Genomic DNA, 22,252 nt, shown 5'->3' with positions numbered 1-22,252 from the left:
GGGGACTAACACATAAGATTCTGTTGAAAATACAACTTTTGAAAATGTGAGTATTTATTTAGAGAACTATTTCATATTTTTTATTGTGACTGCATAGTATTCCATCATGTACCTATACCAGTATAATTTATTAGTGATTGGGTGGATGGTTTCTGCTATCTTACTAGTACAAAAAATATTGTAAATATTATACGTGCATTCTTTCATATTTGTGAAAGTTTCCTTTCTTTTTTTGAAAATGTGAGTATTTAAATAATAGTTTAATTTAATGCTCCAGTCTTTAGTAGCAAATTAAGTGCTTGGCAAAGGAACTCTGAGAAAAGTTGGTTGAATCTTTTCTATACACTTCACATCTTCTGAATTGATGTCTTTGCTGAAGATCGGGCCTACATTGTGGAGTACTCTTCATTAACTCTTGTGTCCATATACTTTCAGCTGTAGTAATTACAATAACAACAACAACAACAACCAAGACACCAATAGCCAATAGTAACTGAGTGCCTGTCCTGGGCCAGGCGCTATTCTAAGCATTTTACATATAGAAAGCTATTTATTCCTCATAACAACCCTATCAGGTAGAGAATGCTCTGCCTATTTATAGAATAAATTTAGGCACAAAGAGGTGCAAATATAAATTATCTGACCAGAAGTGACTTAAACAAGTACATTGTTGTTTATTTACTGTATAAATTCTCTACACCAAGTGCATAGATAGAGCTTTCCAGGATTGGTCCTAAGGTCAATAGCATAAGGGCCTAGGTGAGGTTTTTTAGACTTCTCTAGGTCCTTCTCTTATGGCCACAAGTTGGCTGCCATACGTCTAAGAATTATTTTCTCATTTAATAATAATTAATAATTAATATTAATAAAGCAGGAAAAAAGGGGTGGGAAGGAGCCATCTTCTTGTATGTTTCTTTCATCAGAAAAATAAATCTTTGCTACAAGCACTTTGGAAAATCCCCTTACATTTATGGGCTAGAACTTATTCACATGGGCCTCCCAAGGTATCTTCTATGATGGGAGGCATGTGCTATCAGAGAAAGAAAGACAGAGAATAGTAATTGGGTTGGCAACCAACAATGACTGGACTACTTTGATATATCCTGCCAGAAATGCAAGATTACATTCTCAGTGATGGGTCCCTCACACTTTAGGAGCTGGAAATTTGTAGATGATATTCCTTTGTCCGTTGTTACTTCCTCTGTTTGAGAAGAACTTCCTATATTAGTTCAAGTTTAATAACAAAGAATAATAAAAGCATGTTATATTTATTTTGAAAAGAGAGACAAAGACCCAAAAGAGAGTGATTCATTCATTCATTCAATCTTTCATTCATTAATTAAATGACAATTCAAAATATCAATGTTGCTTATTGTCCATGAGTAGAGTTTAATGCTTGCTGAAACCGTCAAGATCAAAGCTGCATTACAGAACAGCAATGATGGAAATCTTTCACAACTGGGCTGTCCGATACAGTGAGCACTAGCTACATGTGATTGAACACTTGAAATGTGGCTAGAATTATTGAGGAACTGAATTTTTAGCTTTAATTAATTTAAATTTAAATAGCCACCTGTAGCTAATGACCACCATACTGAACAGTGCAAGCATAGATCAAGGAAATACTTTGTTTTCACTTTCTTGTTTCTGTTTATTTTCCCATTAGAGGCATTATTACATGATGTAATTCTCAACCTCAAATTTTCAATATTCTTAAAGTAGTTAATTATCACGTCAAATTATTATTATTTTTCCTTAACTTCGGACACAATTATTTTTAAGCTGGGATAGAGATAGAGATGAGAAAATTAGACTGTCACAAAGCCCAAACACAGAACATCACAAATGGAAATTTTGTGCACTTTTGACCCTGTCAGTGATTGGTACTTTAAATACCCAAATTATTCAACTATTATATGTTGTAACTTCCTTTTTTTATATGTAATTTTTTAATGTTTATTTATGTTTTGAGAGAGAGAGAGAGAGAGAGAGAGAGAGAGGAGAGAGAGTGTGAGCAGGGGGAGGAGCAGAGAGAGAGAAGGAGACACAGAATCTGAAGCAGGCTCCAGGCTCCGAGCTGTCAGCACAGAGCCCAATGCAGGGCTTGAACTCACAAGCTGTGAGATCATGACCTGAGCCGAAGTCAGATGCTTAACTGACAGCCACCCCGCGCTCCTATGCTGTAACTTTCTAAGAACAATTTATTATTCTCAGTCTAACCTCATTACTACCTCTTTCCTTTATTATTGGGATTTATTTTTCTAATTAGATTTGAAATGTGACCTTTCCTTCAGATTCTTGTTCTGTACTTTATTTCAATGGATAGCTATAGCCAAGAGTCCACAGCGCCTATCCTATGAGGGAGAAGTGCCTTCAAATTTGCTTCAAAGAAGTCCTTTGTATTTCCTTAATTCTGTTTATTCTATCATTAGAGACATTATTATACAACATAACTCTCAACTTCAATCGTACAATATAACGAAGCATTGGATGTCTCAAAACAATGCAAACAAATCTGGGAGGTGTCTAGGCAAGGGTTACTTCCATTAAATAATAAACTAAAAGGATCTGGGATCTCTTGTTTCAGAGACTATGATCATGAACATTCCATCCAAGCCTTTAAAATACATCCAGTTTTGGGGCGACTGGTTGGCTCAGTCCATTAAGTGTCCAACTCTTGATTTCAGCTCAGGTCATGATCTCATGGTTTGTGAGTTTGAGCCCTGTGTCAGGCTCTGCGCTGACAGCATGGTACCTGCTTGGGATTCTCTCTCTCCTTCTCTCTCTGCTCTCTCTCTCAAAATAAATAAATAAACATTTTCAAAAAATAAATAAAATACGTCAGGTCTTCCATATACCACAGTCAACAGCGTGTAAAAGTCAGCCTTCTGTCAAAAGTTCCTGTCTAGGGTATGTTCATAGGATCACCATCCTCTGCCTTGCCCCATTTGCTGTTGTCTCCTACTTTCCCCATGCTTCCTCAGACTCCCTGATGCTGTACTCTAACTTTCAGGACCCACTTCTGACACATTCTCCAGATTAAAATTCCTTCTCTGGTTTTGGCCATTATCAAATTTGGCCATTATCAAAAAGACAAGAAATCAACAAATATTGGTAGAATGTGGAGAAAAGAGAACCCTTGTGTCCTATTGGTGGGAATGTAAATCGATGCTACTAATGTGGAAAACAGTCTAGAGGTTTCTCAAAAAATTAAAAATATAAATTCCATATGATACAGTAATTCTACTACTGGGTATTTATCCCCCCCACACACCAATAAAAAAAAATCACACTAATTAGAAAGAATTATGTGGAATCTAAAAAACAAAATAGAGAAACAAAAGCCAGACTTTTAAATAGAGAGAAGAAAGTAATGGTTGCCAGAGGGGAGGTAGGTAGAGGGATGAGTGAAGGGGATTAAGAGGAACAAACTTCCAGTTATAAAATAAGTCATGGAGATGAAAAGCATAGCAGGGGGAATATAGTCAATAATACTGTGATTACATTGTATGGTGACATATGGTGACTACACTTATCGTGGTGAGCCTTGAATAATGTATAGAACTGTCAAATCATTATGCTGTGTACATGAAACTAACATACGTCGACTACACTTCAATAATGAAGAAAAGGTAGAATTTAGACAAAACAAGGAAGGCAAACCGTACAGCTCAGAAATGTGTAACTTAGGTCTTAAACTCATTTCCATCTTAATAGAAAGAAAGGATTCTTTATATTCTTTTATAAATACAAGTTGCTTATTACCTCAAGGTTGTGAAGCCAAAACTCTAGAGGTCCAAATGCCTATAGACAGACTGAAAAATGACCTATAAACTCAGGCATTTAAGGGGCACTACTTCCCTGTGTAAAGAGCATGTGGAAGAGAACTTTATGCTTTGGTCACGTGTACCCCCACTGGAGCAGGATATTGTACAATTGAATCATGAGTCTCCTTCAGTACAGTAATCACAGCAACAACATTTGGGCTAAAAATATGGAAACTGGCATACCTCTTTCAAATATGAGTCATAATAAAAAATTATTTTTATTAGCATCCTGTAGAAAACCACAACATCTCTTTACATATCATTCATTGTAGATATATAAGCCTTTTAAAATATCCTGGTGTAGGACCTTATGTACGAGACATTAAAATTGTGAAATGATAGGTAAAATGACTGCACTGAGTTTACATCCAAGATTAGAAAGATTTATGAGTTTTAGTGGAAGTCCCATTTGAAATAATGGAATTAATACCGAATGCTTCAAAGGCCAAATGTGAAATGAATGAAACATATGATGTATGTTTAGAGTAGCGTTCTGGATGTCCTCCTGTCTTTTGTCTACTTCTGCAAATGTTATGTGATCATTGTACCAGGATTCCATCAGGACTTACTGCTGTGTAGAGAAGGAAAGCAGAAAACAGTTTCCCAGATTCTCACTTTACATATTTTGACACAACTCCTGTGTGTCAAGTTTATGTATCTCTGACTTTGTTCCAAAAAAGAAAGAAAGAAAGAAAGAAAACATGAAAGCAACTTATGAAACCACATAAATTAAGACTCCAAGTAAAATAAGCAATAAATAAGGGTGGGGATTAAAAACAAAGCCAGGAATGATGCCAGAACCTGCACACCACAAAGACCTACACACTTAGTATGGGTGGGTGACACATTGGCTCCGGTTTTCTATCAGTCACCGCAGAATGAGAAACCTGGTTACGGTGTCACAAAACAAACACAGTTGCTCAGAAAAAATTGCAGTCTTTTTTTTTTTTGGTACATAAAGAAAAGAGGTTTTTCTCCAGGGTTTTTATCAAGAGCATACCATATGATTTAATAAACAATGTCTAACAATACTCTTACTATGCACAACAGAGAATCTCATAGCTGATTCTTCTAGAGGTCTTGAATGTTGGTGATGCCATTATACTGAAGATGATCTAAAAAAATATTATGGAGTGGGCTGATCTTATTATCAAGAATTGTGAAGGGTTGAGATTTTACCCTATGTGTAAGCTAACATGCATAGTTCACAAACCCTTGCAGGAGACTCAAGACTCCAGGGTCAAAGACAAAAGACAGCTTATTTACTCACAGAAGTAGCATTAGCCAAACATTCTAGGAGCTCAGATTATCCACAGAGCAGTGCAGAGATACAGGTGATACGTATACATGCCGCAGAAATCGTCAGCTTAGGGAACCTGAATCTTTGATAATAGGATATGAGCACGTGTTTCCTTTGCCCCAGAGGGAGACATTACCTTTTATTACATGGGGCAGTAAACAAACTTCTATCTTCCAAAGCTGTTTGGTATACAAACACCTTTGAAGAGATAGTCTAGAGCCCAGGAAATCAGTATTTTGCTTATACGATACACAGAACCATGAGGGTCCCTTGGAGAATTGTCCCCCAACAACTGTGCATTCCAGATCATAGTCAAGCTTTCTCTAGCTTGATCCATTTACATTGTCTGGAGGAATTGATGGATTTTGTTTCATTTGACACTTACTCATCACACTGCATTCTTCTTGTATTCTAGGCGCTAGCTACAGTGATAGACAGGCATGGTTCATCCTTTCACAGAACAGAGTGAAAATATAAATATATTTTATGTGCCTTTCAAGAAGTTATTCCTAAATGTCCTCTCAACAAGGTTTTTTTTTTTTTTCTTGTAATAGATTTTATTTTTTAGAGCAGTTTTAGGATCACAGCAAAATTGAGTAGAATGCACACAGATTTCTCATATACCAACCCACTATGCCCTCACAAATAGATATATACTATATATGCTTTGCCTTCTCCTCTACCAACATCCCTTATCAGAGTTTGTTACACATTTGTCACATTTGTCACAACTGATGAATTTACATTGACACATCATTATCATCTGGAGACCATATCTTACATAAGGGTTTATTCTTGGTGTTGTATATTTTATGGTTTTTTAATGTTTGCGTGTTTGTTTGTTTATTTTGAGAGAAAGAGAGAGAGAGTGTGAACAAGGGAGGAGCAGAGAGAGAGGGAGAGAGAGAATCTCAAGCAGGCTTTGTACTGTCAGTGCAGAGCCTGATGTGGGGCTCGAACTCATGGACTGTGACATCACAACCTGAGCCAAAACCAAGAATCGGGCGCTTAACCAAGTGAGCCACCGAGGTGCCCCTATTTTATGGGTTTGAAAAAATGTATACAAAAAGGTGTTCCATAAATATTGATGACAATTCAGTCTTCTACAATGTCACAAAGTAATGGAGCTTCACATTTTTAAACCTACAGATAAATACAAACACAAATGCTAGCAGAGCCATTTGAACCAGCACTTTTGAACTAGCATTCTTTTGTGACAAGTGAGAAGCCTAATGGAGATGCGCAAATTACTCCGTAGGCATCACCTTCAATATACTTATTTTCAGAGGGTAATTCTTCCTTAAAAAGGGCTTTAACACTCCTCTGATTACATGACCACATCCCTGAAGTTTTATCTCATATAGCAAGGTATTTAGAGTTCTTCTGGAGTATTTGTGTACCTCCTCTTTGGGTTAGAACTCTGACATGACTGAAAACTTTTTGTTCTTTGCGAAGGTGAATTACCTCCTTTGACATGGTCTGTTTCTTTAGGATGTTCCTCCTCTCTGGTCTGAGGAGACCTCTAATATTTTAACGACTTCACTGAATGCTCATTGTCTTACTAGCTAAGGTAATGCAGCCATCTTTTTTTCTGACAAAATAATTGGAGATTGTCCTTTCTTTAATTAGCCCCCAGTCAGTTCCAGACTGCAAATACCGTTTGCTAATGTCGATCAGACTTAGCCTGCGGGCCAAGCAGAGGCTGATTCTTGAATTCCATTACCTAACCCTGGGACCAGCCCCTCACACTGTTGGAAGAACCAGCCTTCTTTTCAATATTTCTGCTGTGTTTTTTCCCCCCTCTCAGAAAACCTGTCGTTTCCTGCTAGCACAGTGGCCTCACTGGCTTAACTTGATGGCACTGGCATATAGAAGCCAAGACAGCAGTGCCAGCTGGATGAATGTCCAAATTTGAGTTCGAGAGAGCTGCCTATTCAAGTAAAAAATTAGAGATGAAAAAGACCTGTTAAATAACCCAATCCCTTCCGTAGCCAGTGCCAGAGCATTCCTATGGTGAGAGCTTAGACCTGGCTGGCTCCAAATGACTTTAACAATGTGCCTTCTCACGCTTTTTTTGGAAGATGGGGCTGTCTCTTCAATTTTTCTTTTGGTAGCTTTTTTTGACTAGAATTCTATTTGACTAGCATTATTCCACTTCCCACTTAGTGTTTTGGTTCAGCTACAGCAAACCCATGAAATGAGCTATTTTCAAGGAGTCAATATAAATGTATGGCTGACATTTCAAGTACTTTATTAACTCTGTCATTCCAACAATGTGTGTATATTTGGGGCAGAAGATGTAGAGGGGATAGAGGACATACATGGGCTTTAGTGGTAGACAAGTGCAATTAGAACCATAGTCCTTCTTAATTGGAGGATTTATTATGGTCGCTATTGTTGTTTTCCATGGCTTTCCTTTAAATGTTTTCTGTGTGCCAGGTGCTATGGTTAGTCCTGTCCAAACATCCTGCTAGCAAATTTATGAAATTGGTACTATCATCTCTAGTTTAGAATTTAAAGTTTAGCAATTAAGAGTGGGTGGGTGGCTCAGTAGATTGAGCATCTGACTCTTGATTTCAGCTTGGGTCACGATCCCAGGGTCATGGGATCAAGTCTGTGTCAGGCTGTGCGCTGAGTGTGGAACCACTTGAGATTCTCTCTCTCTCTCTCTCTCTCTCTCTCTCTCTCTCTCTCTCTCTCCCTCCCTCTGCCCCTCTCCCCTGCTCTCTCTCTCTCTCAAAAAAAAATAAATTAAATTAAAATAAAATAAAAACAAACAAAAGACTGGAAATTCTAGAGTTAAATTGCCACATTAAAATGCCAGCTCTAATGTAGACAAGCACTATGACCTCAGGCCTTTCTCTTAGCCTCTCGACGCCCTGTTTCTCCATCTGGAAAATGGGGGATGATAATGTCTGCTTGCTAGTTTATTTTGAGGTATAAATGTCTTAATATATGTGAATTGATCGGGTCAATGACTCGCAAGGAGCAAGCCCTTGAATTTATACAATGTTGATGAGATATAGATGGAGAAATTTGCTCAAAGGCACATAGATCCAAATTTAGACTGCAGTCAGTTCTGTTCCAGAGCCCACCCAAATGATTAACCATTAGAATGCACAGGCTCGGTCAGGAGACTAAGCCTTAGTTTTTCTGACTGGTAAATGGGAATAACAGTGTTTCTCCTGTATAACCACTGTGATGGTTAAAATGCAATGATATAGGTAAGGACACTAATCTAGAGCGTGGCCCAGAGCTGGGGATCGATTAGTAATGTGATTTCTCCATTTCTACATCCATATCTCTAGAATATATGCATGTGTATGTTTCTGTGTGTATATACACTTATATGTTCATATGTGTTATGTATAGTGAATTGCTATGTAATCACTGACTTACTCTTAATATCTTCTCATAATATTGAAACTTCAGGATGGTTCAAAGTGTACTTTTACGAGTTTACTCCCATTTAAAAGAAGAATTGGATTGTTTTACCAGATAATTAAAAACAGTTTCCTTCCTAATAAGGTTTTTCTTTTGTTCCAGTGGTTTTGGGCATGCCTTCTCTGGATTTTTAAAAGTAGTTCAAATGGTTAAGAATTGCCTAAATACTATTTCTCTCACAAATATAGACTGACCAAAATTTCAAGTTTTTCTCTCACAGAGAGGAGAGACAGTTACAACCTAACAGAGAGAAATGTGATGCTATGTTTTTGCTGTTGTGCCTTCTTTTTTTTTTTTTTTTTTGGTGTGTGTGGGAAAGGGTGTGATGTCATTTTGTCTCCACCCCCTGTGAGTAAGCCCACAGCACAGCTAAGTGAGGCCGCCCGCCTCTGTCACTGGGAGACAGTCCGCTTAAATGCAGCTTCAGGGCTGCAGGACACCCACCAGCATTACTCCCCGTGCGAGGTGGCAAATGCAACATGCTCTCCAGCTTGGGGTGTCTACTTCTCTGTGGAAGTATTGCACTAGCCCTGGGAAATGCACAGAAATTGCCAAAAGGCAAGTAGCTCTGATGTTTTGTGTTTTAAAAATAATTTTTAAGAGATACTAGTTTTTAAATGTCGATATTAAATGTGATCTACTTTGCCAGGTCGGGGGGAATACAGTTATTCTGTGGAGTCAGAGTTCATATGCGTGAAGGAGTTGCTTAAACTTTTACTTCTTTTCCCCTCTGTTATTTATTTTTCGACTGGATCTCTTGAATGCAAAAAATGAAGACCAACTTCTTATTAGGTTTAACAGACGTTCACAGTAGCTTGAATGCTATGGATTCAAACTACGGTGTTTGTATATTGAATCATATATGGATGGGTTTTCTAGTCTGTTAAAAAAAGAGTTGTTTGGTGTTTTCATTCCCCTTCCCAGAGACTAAATGAGTTCTGGCTTTAGGTTTAAAAGAAGCTAATTCTGAAACTTTGAATGGTGTAAACCTCACACGTACTTGCTTGCTAATTTGGGGTTTGAGGGACTCCAGGCAGGGCACACCAAAGTAGGGTCCTGTGCTAATTTGTAGACACTTCTCTCCAGGGGAGTTTGGAAGAGGGTTTGATCTGCTGGATGGGACACTCCCCCTTTTCCTGGCTAAATTGCTCGCATTTTAGTGTTGGTATTTTGTTTATAAATGCCATCAAAAGAAAATGGAAATTTCTAAATTTAGACCCTAAAAACAATCTTTTGAGCCCATCAGCACCAAAAGAAGAGCTTGCCTCTCTCCTATCTTTGAACGTAGACGTTGCATGTACTTTTTTTGTTCCTTTGCAGAGGCGCTTTCTCAGCCAACTCTAGGTCAGGGAAGGCTTTTTATGGCTGCAGACTGTTGTAGTCAGCAGGACTATGAAAAACAGGCTGGAACTTACTATATGGTTATGACGGAAAATATTGGGGGTAATGTCTTGTCCAAAACCTAGGGTCAGAGAGAGAGGGTGTTAGTGTCAGAATGTCCAAAAGATCCTTCCCAGGTCCTCCCTCTGGGTAGTGTGTTCCCAAATCATCCTGTCCCAAGTGAAAACTGTTCTCTCCTCAGTGTGGTAAGTGAAACTTGAATCCAGAATGTGAAGGCTGAAGGGTTGGGCCCGTTGATATTTCACAGGGTGATGTAAAAAGCAATAAAAAAGGCTAAGTAAACCTTCTTAACTCTGAACAGATAGATAATTATGCAAAACTAAAAAAAATAAAAATAAAAACACATACTGTTAGATCTTTTGCTTCTATCAAGAATGTTGTTTCCTTGATCATTGTAAAAACATTTAAGTACATCAATCTTGAGGCAGAAGCATTTAGAATGAATTGTTCTTCCTGCTGAAATATTTAACAAGGACACATCATTTGAGAGAAGTCTGGGGTTTTCTCAGGCTCAATACCTACAGATGGTTTTATTTTATCTCCTATTCACTGTGTAGGGATGATAGCCATAATTTTGTTACTGCAGACTTCGGCAAATTCCAAATGCTTTAATTATCATGTTGCAATCACTGGATACAAATCTCTTGACACAGTTTTCCTTTATTTGTTATAGTTAAAAAAAAAAAAAAAAAAAAAAAAAAGAAATGTTGCCCTAAAAGGCCACAAGACTTTTGTCTCTTCCTTGCACTTTAATCTGAAGAATTTTTATCCAGGTTTCCTTTGTAATTTTAAGAAATATCTGTAGTGTTGGTAATTGTTGAGAAATTGTTAAAAATAATTTTCTTACAAAATAAATGGCAAGTCTCCTTGTTTCTTTGCTTATCATAAAAGCCACTGAGGAACTTTCGGTTAGGTGAAGTCACTTTTCTCAAACTGTGTTCAGAAATAGGTGTATTGTCCTCAAAAGGGGGGTTGGGCAGGCATCTGCTCTCCACCAATAACTTAAGGAGCCTTCCTGCTTTGTCTTCTTTTGGGGAGTCACAACAGATGTGAGCATTTCACCCATTCTGAAAATTACTCGGTAAAGGAAACTGCCCAACATTTTTAACCCATCGTTTCTCAAACTCATTTGACTAAAAAAGAGTCCATTTTTCTAGTGAAATAGCTATGATATCTTGATAGGGGCTTGTCTCATACAGGACACATTTGGGGAAATGCTGAGCTAAACAAGAATAAGGTGGGGATAAAAAGGTTTTCTTTTCTTCCTTCCTACTTTAGAGCTAGTTATATGTCATTTGTGATTTAAGAAGAGGATAGAGTTTTGAAGCTAGAGAGGACATTAATGGTTAATTGAGTGGTTCCCAGACCTTTAAATTTATGGGCCAGTAAAAATACATATATATTTTTAACATCAAGGTTCCATTATAGAAGACATACTTGAGGATTTCCAAGAGGAACCAAAATCCCCAGTGTTCATAAAAGCAACCATTTTAACAGATTTATAAAATAAATGAAATTTATACAAATAAGTGTGTTGTTTTTATTTTTCTCTTTTCACCATAAACTAAGGAAAACTTCATCAAAGGTCAATATTTGGGAGCCACTGCCCTAGCTTAACTATTTACTTTACAAATGAAAACACTCAAAGGTGGGAGGGTTTGTGACTTTCCCCCATCCATAACAGGATCAGGACTGGATCCTGGACTTGAAAGGCATGTTCTACCCTGTTTCCTGCCTGGTAAGCAGGCTTTTCTGCTCCAAACCTTAGGAGTTACATTGTGCAGTGTGTGTGAATGCTACCCTTCACTTGAATAAATTTTTTTCCTGTAAATATCATAACCATTATCTTAATATTAATATTTTCCCAAGAACGTATCCTCTGTACACACACACACACACACACTATATATATATATATATATGTATATATATATCTCTTTCTATATATAAGTGATATATATATGTGTGTGTGTATATATGTATATTTACGTATATATATCTATATATATATACATATATATATAGATATAGATATAGTTGGAAATTTATAGGAAAAAGAAATTATTTTTAAAATAAGATACATTTGTTCCTTGTCTTATACCTATTTGCATACTTAGTATGCATACAAGTATGTAACCACATACTTGGTTACAGAAAATAAGATATTGGAAGAGTCCTTCTTATTTTTCAAAAGCTTAAAGTTAAAGACTATTATTAATGGATCTCTTCTCTCTACAACTTAATGAGTATGTGTTTTGGCAAATCGTTTGCCTTTGCTAAGCCCGGTTTTGTCATCTGTAAAAGGGGAATAATGGTAACTATCTCATAGTGTTTTAGGATTAAATGAGACGAGATATCATGTTAAATGGTCATAGAAAAGTGGATCAATATTTTAAAAAATAGATATACCATAATTTGTGGTCTTGTGCCCAAACTGTCAGACAAATTCTTGGAGGGCAGTAAATTTAGGTGGCATGTTTTTGGCAGAAAGGTGGGGCAAGAGAGTTAAGTGTTGCTCTACAGACAATGAGAGAAAACCTCTCCTGCGCTCTAGGCTGACCATGGCCAACCCCAAATGGATGTTTGATTGTCAAGGTCAAACATTGCTGTTCTTTATGGAAAGCTGCACCTTTGCCTTAGGATCAGCTTTCCCTGGGGATTGGTAAAGCCTTACAGAGCTTCGTGGAGAGATCCCTTGAGCTTGTTTTTCAGGAAGAGAATTAAACTGTAACATACAGACCCTGAGAAGAATCACCACATTATTTGACACCTCTGAAAGCCCCTGTGCTCCAGCTACCTCTTGGAATCTTTATTCTTGGCACCACAGACCTTTTCTTCCCCTGCTGCATACCAGGCTAGGATAAAAACCACAGAGAACAATATGTTGTGAAGGGAGCCAACGAAAGCTTATAATGGGAGCTCTCTGCAGAAACTCCTGTGTATGGAAGATTGTAATCTGCCAGGAGGCAAAGCCTACTATTTCTAGAGAACTCTATCAGTCCTGAGGCACGTGTGAGGAAAATCACAGAGGAACATCCAAGATACTAGTGTAATCAGATAGCCTGAAGGCATAAGGCTCTTGGGTGCGACTCTTGGCATGTAGCAGAGGGAAGAGGCAGCTGGCTCTTTGCCTCAGGTTCTTACCTGACATAGTAGATAGAAATCACTGATTCCAAGGGCATAAAACAGGGGCAGATGGTAAAAATAACAATAACTGTCACAGTTATTAATAACTTATAGATAACATTTTTTGAGCTCATATTGCCTGTGGTAATTTAAGGCTAAATATTTTTAGTGTGGAAAATCTCAATCCTCAAAGCTCCCCTATATAGCAGGTATTTTACTATTCCTATTTTACAGAGCATAAAATTGTGCCCAGAGTATTTAAGCGATTTGCCCAAAGTCACACAGACAGCAAGTGGCAAAAGACTATATATATCCTTAATTTCCGTGTAATATCAGTTCCCTGCTTTATGTGAAGATATACTAATTTATTTAAGTAACAAATTATATTTCATGTGTATGCAGAGCACTGAGGCTAGGAACACACAGCATGGCACCTGTCTTTAAGGAGCTGACCCGGTAACGGAGGAGACCGGGATATAAAGGGACAATTACAATAGAGTGAGATTATCCTCCACTTTAGGTAAAGCACATGGAGCTTTGAGAACAGCCAGAGGACCCACCCCAGCCAGAAGGGATCAAGAATTAGGAGAGGATAAAGTACTTAAGTAGAGGCCTGGAAGACAAATACAAGTTGGTGCAAGGAAGAGGATGGCTGGGAGTTGAGGGGCCTTCGCAACAGAGGAAGCTGCATGGCCAGACCCTAGGAAACCCCCAGGTGCCAGTGCTCAGCTGGCGTTAAAGTACTCAGAGAAGAAGCCGGAACTGGGAAGTCCACATAGGATGCAACTGTGTCTTCCTTGTCTCTCTTTGCCCAAGACTCATTGACTCCCCAAGATTGATTACAAAGAGGAAATAGAAGCTTGTCTTTGGAGTGGAGGACTCCTATGTTTTGCTCTGTAAACTTTTCCAGACATTCACCTGGGGTCTGGCTCTCACTTTCCATGGATACCTCCCAATCTTACTTTGACAAAATTTCATGTGTCACTCCAATGACCCAGTCCATTTCTCTAAAAGGTGATTAATATTTGCAAGGGGCTGGAGAAGATCTCTTCCATCTTAGGGCAGGGAAGTTGGGGGGATATTAATGGGGAGTGCAAAAGAAACCTACTGGGTAGGATTCTGCTTTTAATAAGTTGATGTATATTTATGTACTGGTGTCACTGTATAAGAGTATATTGGAAAAATATGGCTCCTCTGCTAAAAGGAAACAAAAAAGTTTGAAAACTATGGGAGAATTATTTTAGTATCTTTGTCAGCTCCAAAGTTTCTTGGCAGTTTTATTGATTTGTTTGTGTTTATTGAGCATCTGTTAGGTAAAAATGAGATCCAATCCTTGTTATAAAATAACCCTATATTAGGAATTGATTAAATATAATTTTTTGGTGCTAAGACTATCATGTATAAAACCTAAGGTTTAAAAATTAAGTTCTCCTGTGTTAACTATATATTTGCTACTTTTTTTCAGTTTTATAGACTACTATATCAGACTATGAGATATGGAATGGTAAGGAATTTCAGCCTCTCTCTTTCACGGGGAAACAATTGAGAATAAGAGACTTTATCTACACTGTCTCATAGAAAAGACAGCTAAAATGTTTTTGTCGGTTAAATGTGAGTTGGCAGAAGGTTTCTTTAAGACAAAAGCGAGGTATCTAATAAAGAGAGGATCATTCAGGGGATGAGACCCACTGTTCTATCTGGGTCACTGTCTTCAGAAAGATTTTCCTTTCGCTTGTTTCTTGCTTGCCATTGTAAAGTAGGTATAAGAGAGAATGTTGTACGTAATATATGAACTTATAAAAGTGATCTAAGAATAAATGTAAAATTAAAAAATAAATAGAATAATCTAAAGTGAAAGATATTATAATAGTAAAATAAAAATGTAAAAATAAATAGTATCAGCTAAAGAAGGAACATGTTATAAATAGAATATGAATTGTTTCACTACATACATTCTGTTAAAATGACATTTAAAAATATGAAAACAATTAACCATATTACTCCATAGCAGGCATGATGTTTAATGCTGTGTTTAGCATAAATTATCTCATTTTATCCTCACACCTATGAAGATATGTTATTATTTTTCATATTTCACAGATGAGGAACTAAGCCTGAAGAGTTTGCTAGTTAACTATTTAAAATATTTTTTATGTTTATTTATTTTGAGAGAGAGACACAGTGCTGGAACTCATGAACCGTGAGATCATGACCTGAGTGAACTTTGGACGCTCAACTGACTGAGCCACCCAGGCACCCCTAGTTTTTTAGTTAACTATTGATGTACAACAAATGGCCACAAAATCATCAGCTTAAAACAACACATATTTATTATTTCAAAATTGCTGTGGGTTACAAGACTGAGCCTGTCTTATTTGGGGCCTCTCTTCACTGTCTTTCACAGGTTGCAACAGAGAGTTGGGCAGGGATAGGGTCTCATCTGAAGGCTTGACTGGGGAAAGGTCCACTTCCAAGTTTTTGTGGTTGTTGGTAGAATTCAGTTCCTTGAGGAATTCTGGCAATTGACCAGAGGTCACCTCAATTCTTTGCCACATGAACGTTTCTATTATGTCTCCTTGCTTCATCAAAGTGTCCAAACACAGATTAATTTGCAGGCAAGATAAAAATTTTAATTTTATGCAGCCTAATCATGGAAGTGAAAGCCTATGACCTTTTCACATTCTATTGGTTAGAAACAACTCACAGGCCCTGTCACATAAGGTGATTATACAAGGGAGTTAATATCAGGAGATAGGGGTATTGGGAGTTATCTTAGAACCTACCCACTACAAAATGGTCAATGGCTACTAGAATCATACAGCTAGTAAATGATATATTGGAACTATGAATATAGCAGATATAACTCCAGAGAATATACTGGTTTGAGTATTAACACCAATCTACTTTCCATAGAATTCAGCCTTTAGTGGAAGGTCCCCATTAGGCAAACTGCCAATTTGTCTCCCTCCATGGTTAGGGTCAATTCTAGGAAATTCCTGAGAATTGAGATAAACATGTTAAGAGTGCAAAGACTTAAGGTACATATTTCGGGCACAATTTTATGTGTGCAAGAATCCAGTCAATGCCTAGATTCCTTTGCTGATTTCCTCTGTGGCACATCAAATGTGGTCAATCCCATGTAGAGGGATATGGAAAGTAAACTCTCCCCAAATAGAAACCCTGATTTTCATTTTAAGACTTAGATGTCACCATCTCTCACCCAAAAAGAGAAAACATAAGACAGAGCAAAAATTTTCTTTAACAAAATGTACAAATATTAAGAAAGTAACCCCTATTGAGATGATGACACAGTTCCCATAAAATGTGCTTGTGAAACATCAGTGAATGGAGGAGTTGTTATAAAGTTGAGTTAAGTTTGTGTTTGGAGGAAGAAAGTGTATTTGTGCTGGTGCATGTGATGGAGACAACTGGATGAACAAAAGGAGCTTTTTCCGATCCTTTTTGCTGTTAATAAAACAATTCTTCCATATGTTCTAGGAATCAAAACACAAAATTTAGGTTGTACATAGGATATATTCTTAACATGGTATCCAGAAACTCATAGAATGTTTAATACTAGAATACCCTGTGTGGCTTTTTTCTCTATCCCACAGTCTCTTCTTGTGTTGGGATTGTCCTAAAGGCCTAAGAGGTCCATGGTAAGAAGGGCAAACCTCCTGGTCTCAGTATACTTTGCTGAAGTCCTGTGGACAGGAAGGCTGAATCAGGGCTTACTCTGCTTGCTGCTCGTGTTAGTTTGGGTCTCTACCAAGAACCTTTCACAGTGAGAATTTTAGAGTGTGTCATAAGTTTCCCTGATCTAACAAAATCCTGACTTGTATTCCTAGTGATTTTGATAGAAATTTAGGAGCCTTAAAGCTAGCCTGAGGTTTTTAGGCTCTTTTGGTATAGCAAGCTATGAAGTCAGCTAATGTTCCTCCCTGAGGAATCCTGAAAAGGAAGTAGAAGATGTGATACCTTCATAGAAGGCTCATTATTGTTCTCTAGTCACAGACTGTACTACTAAAGTCTATGCATTAGAAAACCAGATCAAGTCAACCTACTCCAAGCACCTGCTAGTCAGGTTAGAAGTTAATTTTGCATAAAGTTGAGGTCCAGTTCAAGCTTCACGGATGATATAACAACTTAATGTTTTCTTTTAAAGTAAGTTTAGCTCTGAGTACAAATACTATTACATCTTTTCTGATAGCTGTAACCCTTACTGCCCATTAGAGTAACTAGAGAATTTTCAAAAGTATCAGTACTATTCTGCTTCCCTACTCAGTTATAATTTGAGTGGTGTGGGGTGGGAGAGTTTTAAAAATTTCTCAGGTGGTTCCAGTATGATCAGAGTTGAGAACTACTGATTTACAGTTTTGAAAATTTGTATGTGCAAGTGCTTGATAAATCTTTCTAGATGTATGCAGAGTAAAATTTAAAAGTTGGAAACAAACTATTTTGCTATTTAAGTTTTAAAATCAATTCAAAGATGATTTTTTTTCTGCTTTGTTCTAGAATTTTAAAGCCTTATTTGGAAAATTTTTGAGGCTCCCTTATCAGCCTACATAGAATAAGGAAATGTTTAAAATTGAGATTAACATTTGCTTTTGGTGTTAGAACATAAGTGCTAATCCTACTTTCACAAAATATCAGAAGGTAGATCTGAGAAACTACGGCTGATTGTGTTTTTCAGGACTGAACTTAAATTTATTTATTCTGTCATTTAATCATCATTAAAAAAAGCAATAGTAGGATTACAAAGATGAGTAGGACATTTCCTGCCTTCAAGGAATTTGAGAAAGTTGTATTTAAAACTATTTGGCCACAGAAATGTAATTTTCTTTTAGATGAACCTGTTGGTGTCTTAATTCTTTATCCTTAGTTAACATACAAAATTTTTAGGAGTTAAGCTATTCCATTGTGTTGCCATGCACTAGCTTTAAGTGATACACATAAAGAAGAAAAAAATAAATTAATGTAATATATTAAGAAAAACAAAGTACCCTATAATCCCAGCTAATGCAGAATATAGGAGTTAAGCAAATGTTCAATGAATTTCCCTATTCAGAAGGTCCAAGTTATATAAATCACCTTTGGACATGGTTCCTTTAATTGTGCACATTTACCACATACATTCCAGCTCACCGTCCTTCTGTTTTATGTTAAGGATAATTTGTGAGCCCATAGGATGGCTTATAATCTGAAACATCTTTAAAATGTATTTCACTGAATTTCCAATAAAAGGAAAGGTCTCTCCTCTTTGAGTGGAGAATAAACCCTTGGTAACAAAGCTTGGGGTACTTTGCTTCTGACAAGATGCCCAAATGGAGTTTCAGATTTCCTTTTTCCTTAAATGCCATTCGTTGATTTTTTCCATTCTGTTAACTGATAAGAAAACATTCTGGTTCTCCAAGGGCCCTGCTGAGAGTCCACTGTGCGCACGTGTGTGTGGGCGTGCAAGACCTAACAGGCCTTCCTTTTCTGAGTGCAGCAGAAGGAGGAGTTTGGGGCAGCTGCCAAAGTCATGCTGGCAGAGAACTCTGGAATTCAGCCCTGTTACAGATATGCCAGCAGGGGATACATGACAGAGGCTGCTTCTCCTTTCACTTTCCCAGATGGAGTTAAAGCCTCTCCAGCTAGTACGTGTAGGACAAGGGATCAGATGATTGGAAGAAGAACCCCTCCTTCCCTCTGCTGGCTCAGCCTCTTCAAACACCCCAATGATGCTATTGTCACAGAATAATTACCTAATTACTCATATTTTTCCCAGAATTGGAGGGAAAATGGCACTGGCCATGTTCTTCCTTTGAGGTTTAGTCTGTAGTTTCATCGTGCATTGAAACGGTCAATATTGGAAAATAGCAATGGGGGCCAGTGGGCAAAGTGCAGGAGTGAATGTGAGTCTGAGCAAGTGACCTGACCTCACTGAAATCAGATCTGCTTCCCTGAAAAAAGGGAATCATAAAAATAACAGTTCTCTTTTTAGCTTCCACTAATAAATAATAGTAGGGTGACTTTAACGGATTTTTTTGTTAGTAACTTTCTTAAACTAAATGAGAGGGTATGTAAAGACCAGATGCATTTTTGAAAATTCTCTACCTGCCATGGCAGCTAGAGGTCTAGAAGATCTCCTAGATGCTCTAGTCTCCTGGACCCTTCCTGAAAATATGCTGAGCTACAAGAGTGCTCCATTGCTGGAAATCAGTTTCCTGAGCCTGGGCTTGTAGTGGGTTGGCCTCACAGTGACACAGAGACTGAGTAGAAGAACCACAGCACTGTGGATTTTTTAAGAATAAATCTTGCCATCAGCATCCTGCTCCTGTTCCTTTGTCCAGTTCTCTGCAGGAGGTTGGAAGGTCATACTCAGAGCAGATTTAAGTTATTGTGAAAGATTTGGGAGCACAAGTTGTGGTCCTTGGTCAATTGTCTCTCTACATACCCTTGGGATTCAGTTCTATGTGACTTGAACTCCCCCTGGATGTCTGCTACTGACTGTCTAGCCAACTCTCAGGTACTGTGTTGCTCTGATCAGCCACCTGCTGAGACTTTTTTTCTTGCCCTCTCTTTTTGTTCCTGATATTCCTTTTGTTCCTGATATTCCTCCTTCTCTCCCCTCTTTTCCTCCTACTTCCCTCCTTTTCTCTTTCTCCCTTCTGTCAACACCAGAGGAGTCCTCAGAACATTCTACTGGCTTCCACCCTCAGTCTCTTCTGCAGGCCACTTTGGCCCCTCCTTTTCACCTCACAACTGACTCCTTATCTGTTCAGTTACATCAGGAATCACCCCTTTGGAAAAAAATGCACACTTCATAATTTTTTCAAGTCTGCAGTGGGTATTTCTATGTCATGCTAAATGTTCCACTTGACTGAAAATATCATGGTTTCCCACTTAGTTATCTTGGCATCAGCAAGTTTGCAAGAAGCACAAATTTACATTCATCTGATAAGCTCTGTGCATATCAGATTGAACAAAATATAACTGTATATTAACACCACAGTTCATTGTTAAATGGTTTTGAACATGGCATAAGTTATTACATCCCTTGAATTATGGCAACAACATAAGCCTGATAAAAGCCAGATAGCACAGTGGTATTTTGTAAGGTCACTTTTCTATTTATCCTGAATTTTTGTTCCATTGTAGTTGCTGGAGTTTGATATTTTGAAGAACTTGCACAGAACTTTGCTGTTTTTCAGGGGTTCATTGAGTTGGATCTTAAGTTCAAATGCCACGTTTCTCTCCATTTCATTGGTAACCAATGTTTCCATGAAACTGAGTTCCTGGGTTAAGTGTCCCCTATGAAATGTGATCCTTGAATTGGCCACTGGATCACAGTAGCAGGCATTTAATACCATTAATACAATTTCAATGTGCCAGTCTCCCTCTTTGATCTCTGTTTCTCTGGCTCCCCCTTTGCTTTGCTATACTCAACAGATGACTTTCAAATTTTTCTCTCACTCTTTACAGCCTCCTCTTTTTCGCTTTCATGTCTTTTTCAAGTTTTTACCCTTGTGCTTGGAAGACATCCACCATCTCTGCCATGGAAACTTTATATGTTCTACTGGATTTTAGACTTTTTCAACAATGACCTACAGTGATAATGACTAGTGAAAAAAATATGTATGTAAAATTAGGTTTCCAGATTCAAGGGTGTGTGCTTACACACGTGTGCCATGCTGCATTATTGTGCTGGTTCTCCTTGAGCTACAAATTGAAAACCAATAAATATGAAATAGATGAAAGACCTAGAAATGGGTTAAACTTGGCATGATGCACCACTGATTTTTGATTGATCAACATACTGGTATTACTCTGGTGTAGCATTTTGCTCTTATGTGGAACAATCTAGTTAAAAAGTCTTTACAGTCTTTCACTGGAACAAGTGATTATTTTTATTACCTTGTTTTGGAAATAGTAACTCAAAGTTTAAATGTTGATATTACAACTCAATCACCAGAAAGACTAATTAAAAATATTCTTGAATCACTTAAAGAGGTAACAATCCTTCATAGTCCTGGTTAGTCAAAATTCCTTCTCCATATACTCTTAGCAAGAAATCTCACTTTCACAATATTTCATCAACATGTCAATGCTTTTTCAAATACTTTCAGGTGCCTTTCTCAGCTCTTTACAAAGAACGCAATTTAGTTTTATAATCCCCTAAATTTGTCAGCTGAATTGCATTATATAACACTTGTTCTTAATCGGCCATTCATTCCAAGCATCTGTTTTCACTTATGTCAGAAAATTAAGACAACAAGTATTGACTGTACTGTTTTCCAAAGTCGTCATAACCCATGCTCACATGTCATCTGAAAGGTTCTTGTGGTGTCCCAGAAACGTCCATTTCAAACACTCCTTTTCATAGCCAGAGGTTCTTAGGCCACAAAGGGACCACAGACATTAACACTAAACAAACTTCCTGAAAATTATATTATTAAATAATTTAAAAGACATTAAAGGATAAGCATTAGCACAGTCAAGATCTTTTTAGGGATATTTCTTTCTAGGCTCTTTCTTATTTTGTGGGAGTGTTTGTTTCTTCCTTTTTCTTTTTTTTTAAGGGGAGGAACATGTACCTCCATTAATCTGTATTAAAACTAGTCTCTCTCCCACCTATCCTTCCTCCTTTGAGGACTTGCATCCTACATCCATCCACAGGCCCTGGTTGTAGAAGATGGAAATAGAAAAAGAAACCTGTGAACTTTGTTTTATTGAGACATAGCTGTTTAGCAAACCTGGAGATAATAAATCTCAGATTATATTGAGGAGCAAGGAATCCCTAAGTGCAGTGGTGTTCAAGGTCGAGTGAGCATCAGAATCATCTAGAGGGCCTATTAAAACTCAAAGTGCTGGATGTCATCCCCTGAGCTCCTGACTCCGTGGATCAGAAACTCAGAGACCAAGTGGCCCAGAGAATCTTCATTTCTCACAAGTTTCCAGGTGCTGCTGGTGCTGCTGGCCCTGGGACCACATTTTTGCAAACCACTGACTTAGTGAATCTGTTAGTGTGCATGGACTACCTTCCCCAATGCCACCCTTCATGCCCCCTACCCCTTACTAAACTCATACCAGATTCTGATTTAGTAGGTCTGCTTTTAGCAACTATCACTGCTGATTCTGCTGAGATTAACTGTGTAGAGAGAAAGAATAC

General features: G+C 37.7%; 1 protein-coding gene across 13 annotated transcripts in view; it reads left to right on the top strand.

Annotated features, from left to right (window-relative positions):
* The first annotated feature begins 8,982 nt into the window (after positions 1 to 8,982).
* LOC102970387 (ABI family member 3 binding protein) overlaps positions 8,983 to 22,252 on the top strand; it is a 257,824-nt gene continuing 244,554 nt past the window's right edge. For all 13 annotated transcript variants that reach the window (XM_042998592.1, XM_042998593.1, XM_042998589.1 and 10 more), the window contains exon 1: positions 8,983 to 9,129. In XM_042998592.1, coding sequence (XP_042854526.1) covers positions 9,051 to 9,129 — 79 coding nt within the window. In that variant the 5' untranslated portion in view covers positions 8,983 to 9,050. The remainder of the gene's footprint in view (positions 9,130 to 22,252) is intronic.

This window comes from Panthera tigris, chromosome C2 (genome assembly GCF_018350195.1).
Source record: "Panthera tigris isolate Pti1 chromosome C2, P.tigris_Pti1_mat1.1, whole genome shotgun sequence".
Classification (NCBI taxonomy): Eukaryota; Metazoa; Chordata; class Mammalia; order Carnivora; family Felidae; genus Panthera; species Panthera tigris.
The sequence above is the reverse complement of the archived record's forward strand: the minus strand, read 5'-3'. Positions and strand labels throughout refer to the sequence as shown.